The 11,399-nt window shown below is 61.8% G+C and overlaps 1 protein-coding gene across 6 annotated transcripts; it reads right to left on the minus strand.

Moving 5' to 3' along the window:
- Positions 1 to 2,229: 2,229 nt before the first annotated feature.
- Positions 2,230 to 8,882, minus strand: POU4F3 (POU class 4 homeobox 3). Of its 6 annotated transcripts, none has more exons than XM_065029383.1 (5): positions 8,684 to 8,882; positions 6,415 to 8,403; positions 5,592 to 6,068; positions 3,638 to 3,700; positions 2,230 to 2,669 (listed from the first exon to the last, which is right to left on the minus strand). In XM_065029383.1, the coding sequence occupies exons 1-2, from the start codon at positions 8,801 to 8,803 to the stop codon at positions 7,531 to 7,533; spliced, it is 993 nt and encodes a 330-aa protein (XP_064885455.1). In that variant the 5' UTR covers positions 8,804 to 8,882; the 3' UTR covers positions 2,230 to 2,669; positions 3,638 to 3,700; positions 5,592 to 6,068; positions 6,415 to 7,530. The 6 variants fall into 6 exon arrangements, with proteins under 6 accessions (XP_064885455.1, XP_064885451.1, XP_064885456.1 ...); XM_065029379.1 differs by having other exon boundaries at positions 2,230 to 3,038; XM_065029384.1 differs by lacking the exon at positions 5,592 to 6,068.
- Positions 8,883 to 11,399: the final 2,517 nt, after the last annotated feature.

An 11,399-nucleotide genomic window follows, 5' to 3' on the forward strand; every position in this document is an offset into this window, starting at 1 on the left:
TGGACACGGAGATGCCCCATGTGCTTCTCCGCTCCGGCGAGGGTCTTCTCCTCCAGCTCCTGACCCCGGCCTCTGCTGGTCCTCGGGTCTCTTCTCCAGCCGAGAGCTGGAGAGCCGTCGGGAGCTTCTCCTCCCACACAACACGTGGCACAGACACGGTGCAGGGCACGTGGTGCAGCACACACGGTGCAGGACACACGGCGCAGGACACACGGTGCAGGACACACGGTGCAGGGCACACGGTGCAGGGCACACGGTGCGGGGCACATGGTGCAGCACACATGGTGCAGGACACACGGCACAGGACACATGGTGCAGGGCACATGGTGCAGGACACACGGCACAGGACACATGGTGCAGGACACATGGCACAGGACACATGATGCAGGACACATGGTGCAGGGCACACGGGGCAGGACACACGGCGCAGGACACACGGTGCAGGGCACATGGCGAGGGCACAAGGCACGTGGCACAGGGCACATGGCACAGACGTGATTTGGTGGGGTGCATGGACCGGGGGCTGCCCAGCCCCAGAAGTGCCCTCATGAAGAAGCCCCACACCAGCATTGCCAGGAGAGCAGGTTGGGGACAGCTGTTGGAATGGCCACGAGGACAGACGTGGGGACACTGATGGGACAGCCCAGCAGCAGTGCCACATCCCTTCCCGGTGGGAGCTGCGGGCTGGGGTGGCCACGTGCAGCCTTGTGCAAGTACGTGTGACCGGGTACCGGGGAAAGGGGATCTTCCACGGAGCACTGAGAATGTGCCTCTTTCCCTGAGAGACCAGAAACGCTCCATCTCTGGGGTTAATATTTAATGAGGCAGTTTTAGGACAGAAGCTGTCTGCTGAGGGACAGGGCGGACGTGCTCTCCTGCTCACACAGCGGTGTGGGGGGCGCGGTGTCTGTGGGGCTGATCCCAGGGGACGCAGCCGGCGGGGGCAGCAGGGTGGGAGCCGCAGGGTCGTGGGGCCGTGGCAGCCCAGACACCCCCAGACATCCCCAGACACCCCCAGGCACCCCAGACATCCCCAGACACCCCCAGACACCCCCAGACATCCCCAGACCCCCCCAGACATCCCCAGACACCCCAGACATCCCCAGACACCCCCAGACACCCCCAGCAGCCCCTGCCCGGGGCTGAGGTGCAGGGCTTGGGGTGCAGCAGCGTGAGGGCTCCGTCCAGCAGCAGCGCGGTGGGTCCAGACGGAGCAGCTCCTGACCCCGTGTGCATTCGGCTGCCTGGGGCTGCAGCGAACTGGAGCAGACCCGCTGCCGGGCTCCGCTGTGCTGTCCCGGGGAACCGCATCGATGTGAAATCCCAGGACGCCGCGTCTCATGGCCAATTTGCTCAGGTTTCCTCAGTGGGGGCTAATGTGTTTTCCGTGTTAATGTGCCTGCACGTGGCATCCAACCCGACTGCAACGTGGAGCCGCTAACACGACATGACTGGCGCACGGGCCCCGTTTGCGGGGGACAGGGCTGTGCGCATCGCTGCTGCTCTGCTCCTCCAAACGGCTTTGGCCTGGACTGACCCCAAATTTACAGTGTTTCCAGTTTCCTCATTAAAGGATGAAGCAGACAACTCGTCCCACCCCAGTGGTGCTGAAAAAGAGAACACTTGCTCTCTCCAAAATATTTCAGGTTCCTTCACTGCTCCCCACCCTCTCCTTAAAAAGCTACTGAAAAAAACCCACAAAATCTGTCTTTGAAAAGTACAGCATTTAAAGAAATACCATTTCTTTCCCAAATATTTTCTTCTGTATTTAGATTAGAGTTATTTCAAGTTGTGAGGCATTTCAACACCGTTGGCAGCATTAGTGCTTGGTCACACCACCCCTCGGTGCTGCCCTTGGAGATGGCCCCCGTTCCCCCCCATCTCCATCCCTTTGCAGCTGCCCCTGAGGTTCCCCTTGCAGCGGGGGGATCCAAGAGAGCGCTCCCTTGCTGCCTACCCCGAGCCCGCCGTCCCTAAACCTGCCTTCCCGCCGCTGCCCCCGAGCCCGGGCTGGCTCCCTGCCCCAGGCAGGCGCTGTAGGGCCGGGCAGCATGTGGCCCTGCGGCGGGCGCAGGGCCGGAGCGGCCGCCGCGCCGGCGGTGGGAGATCCGTCCTGCCGGGGCTGCGCTGCCTGCTCCCGGAGCCGCGGCCAGCAGCCAGCTGGGAGTCACAGAGCATAAAACCAGCCGAGCAATAAACAGAAGCTGAGAGGCTTTTTTCAGATGCTTTTATATGTCCTCACTACATTACTTAAAGGAGGATCTGTGAGTTTTGCTTTATTTTTTCATAGGCATGTGGTAACGGTTGTAGACTAATCTGTTTTGGCATGTGGGGAAAAACAGGCATGTACTGAAAGAACTGAGATATCCAACTTCATCTGCCATCTCTGACTCAGCCCCTGGCGTGTTTCGCTCCTGCGGGCAGGGCTGCAAGGGACGGAGCCCCAGGCTCGGTGGGAGCAGCGCCGGGGCTGGCGAGCGCAGGGGCCGGTGGCACCGCGGCACAGCGCTGCCTGGGGACAGGGACACCAGCACCGCGGTGCAGGGACCTCCTGGCAGGTGCCGAGGTGCCTCGCAGGAGCCGCGGGGCTCAGGCCCAGGGCCGGGCTGGGTGGGCTGCTCCAGCAGAGCCCATCGGGAGCTGTGGGCGACTGCACCCAACCGAGAGACCTGCCGGGCGACATGCAAAGATGCCTGAGGTTCTGGCAAACGGTGGCTGATGTGGGGTGCCCAGCTGCAGCTGCCTTAGCCACCCGTGATACAGCGGGTTTGGAAACGTAATCCTTCTCCCAAATACGTTCCTGATTTTTCTAGGCATAACATCCTTTTATGTGTTTCCCGTTGTGTGAACTATACAGTGCATTTGGGTGCACTGTGCAGCGCTGTCCCGCAGGTAGCTCTGGAGCAGGGTTTCAAACGGGGGAGATGAAAGGGATGTTCTCTGCCTGTCACAGGCACCGCAGCTCTGCACGTGGCCCTGCACAGATCTTGTGTGAACAGCACGACCGGCTGCAATCCCTCCTTGTCTCCTTCCCAGAACTGTAACACAGGCAGGGCCAAGGACATCAGAGCCTCTGCTGTCTGTCCGTCTGTCCATGTACTGCAGGGGGTCCTGGGGAGCGGGTGTTTGCTGAAAGGCCAGACCATGACCCAGCTCCCCATGCTGACCCTGTCCCACCTTTCCCCAGCCTGGAGAACACCTCCAGCTGCTGTTGAGAAGCAATGAGACGCAAAAACTAAGCCAGTGGGACCCCTTGTTGTCAGGCCATGGGGTCTGCACCAGGGGAGGCCAAGGAGCGTCACCTCCCGCAGCCCCGAGCATCCCTGGCCCCTTCCCGCGCCGCTCCGGCGGGCCCAGCGCGGCGGGGCTGGCCCGGCTCTGGCCGCGGTGCCTCTGCTCCCCTCCTGTGCTGGGAAACACCTCGTTTTCGTGTGCGCGGTTCAGCAGAGCTGGATGCATCAGCCTCAGGAGGAGGAAAATCAAAGGTTCCCCCTGCAAATCCGCCTGCCCTACATCTCCTCTCCATTTTGATCTCCAAACTCATGCAAGTTTAACAAGCAAGTAAATGCTGACAGTGTGATTAACCTCCCCACCTGCTCCCTGTGGTGTTCTCTCCCGGAGACAGAGCTCAGCTCACCTGCATGCTGGGAGCATCTCCTTCAAGTGTGAAGACATGTGGAGTCAAACCAAGATGGTTCCACTGAAATTACAAAACACTAGACTTATAAATAGGTACTGAATTATTTAGTGCCCTCGCACTACCCAAATGCTTTGCTCTTTTGGCAGATGATGCCCTGGTTTCCCTCCCAGCTTTCCTGTTATGACAGGGAGTAAATTGAGAGATATTGCACTCTTCAAACATTTATAAACCATAACTCGCATTAGGACCAGGCTCTGTCGCTGCGCACCAGGCAGGGTGGGAGGCAGCACCAGGGGTGTCTGCTCTCCCCCCCATCCCCATGGCCCCCACTGCCATGGGCTGGGTGACACAGCTCCTGCCACGTCCCCATTCCCCGTGTGCCCCTGGAGAGAAAGAACACGTAACGTTTGACCCCAAAGGGGGGTTGGAGGCGCCCAGAGAGCAGTGACCAGGGGGTCAGAGCCAGCACGGCTCCAGACCCTTCAGCCTCGGAGATGTGACCAGTCACATCTGCACCGCAGCAGCTGCCTTGCTCCCGCACACTCCAGCCCCCCGACCTCCCACAGCCCCAAAGCCCCCAGTGCCGCGTCCCCGCCTGCCCCGTCCCGAGGCTGGTGCCCCCCCGTCCCCCTCCCACGCCGGCTGTTGTACCAGGGCTCCCTCCCAGCTCCCGTGATATCAGATGTGCTTCTATTGATTTCCTCCCTGCAATTGTTTTTGTTATTCATTATTAATGGGATCATTTTTCCATCCTTCGTGCATGAAGGCAAATTTTGTGTAAAAATCAATTGAGTGAGCACTGCCAATGGCTTGTTTGGTTTTCGGTGCTTTCATCTCTCGTGTGCAGTCCCCAGGAGACAGAGAACAGGATATCAAGGAACGAGCACAGAATGGGGAAAAAAAATAATAAATCAATTGTTAATGTTTCAAAAACCACCGAGAGGGGTTTGCCTGCGGAACCTTCGTCTCACACACACGGGTTTGCTGGGCACCTCCCTGCCCACCCCCAGCCCGGCAGTTTCACCTTCCCCTTCCCCAGCCGCCACTACAAGGGAATTCCATTTCTCAGCACATGTGGCCTGCATTTCTTGTTTTACCTGCGGGAGGAGGGTTTGTGGGGGGCTGTTGAGGAATTAAGTGTCCCAGGGTAGGTCCCACAGAGCAGGATGAGGAGCCCCAGCCCTCCACAAAATGAGTCTTGATGCTCACACACCTGGAGGGATCAGCTGCTCACCAGGTTCGCGCGGCAGCTTGGCCGGACGCGGTTTGCCATGAATCCTTTTAAGAGCACAATGGATAACGAGCAGCGAGCGATGCCTCGTGCACAGAATGGATTTGTCTGTATCCCAGGGCACAGAGTCCCAGGGTCGTAATACATATCTTACCACTTAAGAGCAGCAGCCAGCAAAACTCCCTCTGTAGTTCCGAGCTGAAGCCAAACCAGCCTGTGCTTTGGCTTTGTGGAGGGGGCAGAGAAGCTGGAGCTGCCCCCGCTTGCAGCAGAGAGGACGGTGGGGCTGGGGGGCTGCACCGCCCGGCCTGAGCTGCTGCGGGCAGGGGTCCCACTGAGCCCTCCCCCCGCCTCTCGGCGCTGCCTTTAGGGCACTACTCCTTACACCAAGGAGAAAATTCAGGCTGCTTCCTTGTGCCTCCTCAGCAATAAATACCAGTTCTGAACTATTCCCATTGAAGCCGAAGGAACTTAATCCCAGCTCCAGGAAGATCAGATGAGTTTCCTGTATCACAGTGTATTTATCCAGCTTCAGAGCTTTGGGAGCCAAACCCAGGGAAAGATTAAGGCACCAACAGTGATTGAAACACCATGTACCTGACCTCCAAAGTACAATCCCAGCAGAAGTGATCAGGTCCTGTATGTGGCACCTGGGCAGAGCAAGGCACAAACCTGAACATGCAAAGTGAAAAGAAACCCAGAACTGGCAAAGAGCGAAACCTGGGCAGAGTCCCTGCAGCACCATCTCCACGCAGAGCGAAACCGGGAATAAGCGAGGACGAGCAAGAAGGAGCAGGCGCCTGGTCAGCACAGCGGAGGGGCAGGAGCATTGTGCTGGGGCAGTAACTGCAGGTTCGTGAACGTTCATTTGGGACTTGTTTTGCATCTTTAAGTCATTCTCTGGATCAAGCCAAAAGCGACAGGTACAAAATTGTCACAAAAAACATAGGAGCTCTAGGGAAAACCAGAACAGCCACAGAAAGTAAAAGTGCAGTGACACCTTTGCCACGGTAAGAACACGCACGATGCCGTTTCCCTTTCAGAAGGGAACAGACAAGAAGACACGGCCACCGCAGCCGTGGGCATGAACACAGGCCAAGTCAGGCTCAGACGAGGCTTAACGCAAACCGCGGAAGATAATGATAATAATCCCATGTGAGGACAGCTTCAGGAGGTGCGAGCTATTTCCGTCGCATGCTGGAAGACAAGAGGCTCGTGAGACGCCGTGCCTTGGCGGTGCCCGGCGGCGGCACTGCCGGGGGCCCTCCCGTGCGAGGCTGCTGACCCCGAGCGGCACCGCGCGGGCACGGCCCCTGCGCCGGCCCGAGCCCCGCTCCTGCCCCGGCCCGAGCCCTGAGCCCCGCTCCCACCCGGTTCCCGCTCCCGCCCCGTCCCGCCGCAGCCGGACGCCCCGCGGGCCACCGGGCGGTCCCCCGCCCCAGCCGGGCGCAGGAGCGCGGAGCGGCCGCGACCCCCGGGGGAGGCGGCGGGGACGGTCCCAGCCATGCGCGGGGACGAGGAAAGAGATGAAAATGTCTCTTACCTGGCTGGTTCGGGTAAAACCCCCGCCCCGAGCCCCCCGCCCACGGCACCGGGAGCCGGGCGGCCGAGAGCATCTGGCGAAGTCCAGCTGGGCGGCGGGGAAGGGCGCCGTCTGAGTTGCCTTCTGCCCCTTTTATATACTACAGTAGATGATTAATATTGCATCACCCTTATTTTAAATTTTCAGAACCCACAATATAATGTAATGGCATAAGGGCATTTATTATTTAAGGACATTTGATTGGGGAAAAATCATTGGGGCTGATTGGAAAAACATGGAGCGAGGGAGCGTTCTGGCTTCCCGGCGACCTGCAATTAAAAGGCTGAATCTGTAAGGTCCTTCCCCAATGGGGGAGGAGAGTGAGACCCGCTTCTCAGGTTTGATGTTTGTCATTCATTAAAATGCTAAAGTGAAATATTCAGAGAAGGCTCGCGCTTCGATCATTAATTTTTAATCGTTAAGGTGCTTCTGGGAATCGTAAATAAAAAGCCTTTTCCCCTTTTAAACTGCATTAGAAATGAGCCTGCGATAGGTTTTGTTGAGGGAGACTTTGTTTCCATCCGGCGGGCGGGACGCGCCCCGGTGCGCAGCGGAGCCCGCGGGGGCGGCCGCCGGGCACGCTCCGCGGGCGCTAGTGGCTCCGAGGGGACCCGGCGGGCCGAGGCCTCGTCCCCTTTCGCGGAGGGGTCGCCCCGCCGAAGGCTTTTCGTTGATTTTGCGCTCGCAAATGATTTCCTCGGTGTTGCCGGCGCTGCCGGCTCGGGGCGGCGAGCAAAGACACGTCGCTTCGGGTTGAAAAATAAAGCTTTATTCCAGAGGAGGGGCAGCGGCGCTGGCGCGGAGCTCCGCGCGTGGGACGGGGCGGGGGTCGTCGGGCCGACGGCGGGGAGCGGGGCTCGGCGGCGCTGCCCGGGACGGCTCTTCCCGCCGCGGAGCGGAGTCCGGGAAACCGCGGAAACGCCGCGTCCTCCGGCCCGGCCCCCCGCCCCGCGCCCCTCCGCCCGCCGCCGCGCTCCGCTCCGGTCCCACGGCGGGCGGCGGGGCCGGGCGCCTCGGCGGGGCGGGGGGCGCGGGGCGGCCGCGCCGTCGGGCCCGGGCCCGGTACGGCGGGCGCGGTCAGTGCACGGCCGAGTACTTCATGCGCTTCTGCTTCTGGCGCTGGTTGCAGAACCAGACGCGCACCACGTTCTTCTTGAGGTCCAGCTTCTCGGCGATGGCGGCGATCTTCTCAGAGGAGGGCCGCGGCTGCAGCGCGAAGTACGCCTCCAGCGAGCGCTTCTCGGGCGCGGCGATCGAGGTCCGCTTGCGCTTGCGCTCGGCGCCCGCCAGCAGGTCGGGGCCGGCGGCGCGGTCGCGGTGCGCGGCCTCGGCGCCCTCCAGCCAGGCCTGCAGCACCGGCCGCAGCGCCGTCATGTTGTTGTGCGACAGCGTCAGCGACTCGAAGCGGCAGATCGTGCTCTGGCTGAGCGAGCCCACGCCCGGCAGCTTCAGCGCCGCCAGCGCCGCCCCCACGTCGGCCTGGGTCACCCCCAGCCGCACCCGCCGCTGCTTGAAGCGCTCGGCGAAGGCCTCCAGCTCCCGCGGGTCCGACTCTGGCTCGGGGGCGGCGGGCGGCACCGCCGGGCCCCCCGGGGGGCCCACGCCCACGGCCAGGGGGCCCGCGGCGGCCAGCGGGTGCGGCGGCAGCGGCGCGGCCAGGGCGGGCGGCTCGGCCAGGCCCCCGACGGCCAGCGGGGGCGAGAGGTGCTCCAGCAGGTCCGCGCCGTCCAGCGCCGGGTGCGGGAGCGGGTGCGGGTGAGCGGCGAGCGCGGCGGGGTGCGGGAGGGCGGCGGCGGCGCAGGGGACGCCGCTCATGGCGTGGTAGGTGGCGTCCGGCTTGAAGGGGTGGTGGTGGTGGCCCTTGGCGTGCGGGACGATGTCGACGGCCGCCAGAGCCTCGGCGCGGGCCAGCAGGCTCTCATCAAAGCTCCCGAATATATTGCCCTGCAGCTGCGAGCAAGAACGCGCATGGTGGAGTCAGTGGGGAATACTGTCATCTCCGGATGAAAAACCTGCCCCGGCACCGCGATTCCTCCTCAGAGCTCAGGTCATAAAAATTAATATGAAGGCAGCAGCGCTGCCCGCGCAGACGTGTGGAGCAGAGACGGAGCGGGAGAGGGGGGAGAGAGGTTCCGAGACGCGCGATTGTTCTGGCGACATGAAAAAAACATTAAGTCGGTGCCTGTCAGAAAATGTGCCTTAAAGCGGTAATTATGCTGCATCTACATACCTGCGGGGCCGGGAGGCAAACTCTGCGCATCGCCTCTGCGCTGGAGTGCAGGCTGGAGAACTTGGGCTCCTGGAGGGCGGCGTGCATGGCGAACGGCTGCTTGGCGTTCATGGCCATCATCTTTGCGCCCCGCGCAGGTAGGCAGCCCCTGGCATCGGCTCGGGGTTGTCTCTCCGCCTCGCCACTGCCCAAGTGAGCGATTTTCGATGGCAGAGCTTCCCCTGCGCTCCCGCTGCCCCCCCCAACCACCCGCTTCTTCACTCATCTTACACGCTGCCTGCCAGGAGCGGGCCCCGCGCACGCGTGCTGTGCGGGGGCAGCGCGGGCAGCAGGACGTCCCGGCCCCCCCGACCTCCAGGACCCGCTCGGGCGGCTGGACGCGCCGTCGGGGCCGGGCTGCTCCCGGCGCGGGCATCGCTTGGCCGGGCAGCCCCGGCTGTGCCCCCGCTCGGATCCTGCCCTTCCCGCGGCCGGCGCGGAGCCGCCGGGGGACGCAAGGCCCCAGGTCCCGAGGGACGGGAGGAGGGAGCATTTCTCCGTGGGTAGAGCCCACGAGCTGAAGTCTGGAGCAGAGGGACCATTCTTGCCCAAGGACCTGCCGCCGGGCTGTCTGGGGCGGCTACGCCCAGCCGCTGCTGGCACCGGCCACTTGCCCATCACCAAAAATCCCCCCCGCAGCCCCGCGCAGGAGGGCTCCTCTGTCTGGGAACCGATGCCGCTCACACACGCCAGAGGGACAAATCAAACAAACCACAGTGCATCAAAGGGAAACGTCTTTTGTGGTTCCTGTACGAGTGGTGCAAGCCCGACAGCAGTGCCGTGGTGTGGCAACGCTGCGCCGCAGCCCGCGGGGAGCGGGCAGGGCCCCCCGAGGTGCCGCCGCATCAAGCACCCCGACATGGCGAGCTCGGGTTCCCACTGTGCAGCGCCCCTGCCCTGGCAGCCAGTGCTCTCAGATGCGCACGCCAACTGTCACTCGGGGGTCCGTCCATCCTCTTTCTCAGGCGATTTCCCCCGTGAAAGCAGAGCGGCGGGGCCGGGCCCGGGGGCTGCGGGACCTGCACGGGGGGTCGGGCCGAGGACACCAAAATTCAGCCGCTGGCAGCGCCCGACAGCGCTGCGGCGTGACCGGGGGACCGCGGGCGGGACGCCGTTAAAACTCAGGAAGTGCAAGGATATATTACCACCGGGGCATTTGTTTTCAGAGGAAATTGTGAGAAATCTGTCTGGGTAGAGGTCGGGACTTAAATATCTTCGGAGCAGCTTCAGGTTCCAGAGCGGCCCCGAGATGCTGCCCAGGCCCGCAGCTCCGGGCGCGGTCAGGGGGACCCCAGCCCCGCCGCTCTCGGGCGCGCAGCCCCGGCCGCCCACCTCTCTAAAACACCTTCGCGGATGTGGGAGAGTAAAGCGGACAGAGATGCTAAGTGAGCTGCGCCACGATCTCACCTGTGTCATGGGCTGGAAACACCCGATCCTTGTTTCAGAACAACAGAAAACCACCCCCGCCCCCGAGAACAGCAGAGCTCGAGTTCGGGTCATTCTGCTGTTGGGCGGTCGTTTTGCCGTTTCTCTCCTAATCTTTACACATCTTCAGACACTACTGGACTTTGATAGTTTGGGGATGCATTTTGCAAGTGTGAAATTTGAAGTTCTTAAACGCAAACAAAATCTGCTCCTAGATTTAAAGTTTCCAAGTGTTTCATGAGCCTTAATAAATACAGGTCGAGAGCTAAAGGAGTTGCTGTCTTGGTTTTCTGACAAAAGTTTGGTTTTCTGACCTTGCTGTGGTGGCCAGAGGAAAGAAGAGCTGCTACTTCTGTGGTAAAGTGCCTTTCATTTAGGAAACACGCACCAAAGGTGTTTGCGACATCTTGACCCTGTATCTCAAAGCAGGTGAAAATGTGGGCTGAATGACAAGTAATAACCTATTTTATATTTCGCTCCAGAAAGACAGGTTCACAGTCCGCTGCACATATTCAGAGACCTGTTCTCTCCCCAAAAACATGCGGGAGCGTAGATGGAGCTGATGGGACAAGAACGACAGAGGCTGCAGAGGAAGGTGCCTGTTCAGGGCAGCAGCGGCGGGGACTGAACGGGGACCGGGCTCCGGGGGGTTTCACCCGCCGGTCCCGCACCGCGGCACCGAGCGAGCGCTCCTCGGAGCCGCCCCCGCACCGCGAATCGGGCCCGGGAGGCGGGATGTGGGGTGGGCAGCGCCGAACCGGGGGCAGCGCCGAACCGGGGCAAAACCGAACCGGGGACAGCGCCGGGGGCTCCGGGCCGCACGGCGCCAGCACCACGGACAGCGCCCGGCACCGGGCGCCCAGGGCGCGGACTCGGGGGCTGCGGGGGGATGCGCGGGGGCTGCGCGGGGGGATGCGGGGGGATGCTCCGGGATGCCCGGGGGGTTGCATCGGGGATGCGCGGGGGGATGCGCGGGGGCGCAGGGCCGCGGCTGCCCCGCGCAGGGTGCGCAGCCGGGGAAGGGGCGCGGAGGAGCGAGGTGCGAAGCAGCCGCCTCCCATGGCGGGGGAACTCGCGCGTTGTCGCAAAGCTCCGTGGCCTGATTTATGATAAAAAATTTAAAGGGAATCATTTATATTTCAGAGGGCCTAAATAGCTGCATGAAAGTTTTATCTGAAGTAGCACCATATTTATAGGCAGTCCTGCTGTGTTGGAAGTAATTAATAGAGGGATAAGTTTCAGGCCCTTGTTT

This window comes from Columba livia, chromosome 14 (genome assembly GCF_036013475.1).
Source record: "Columba livia isolate bColLiv1 breed racing homer chromosome 14, bColLiv1.pat.W.v2, whole genome shotgun sequence".
In the NCBI taxonomy this organism is placed as follows: Eukaryota; Metazoa; Chordata; class Aves; order Columbiformes; family Columbidae; genus Columba; species Columba livia.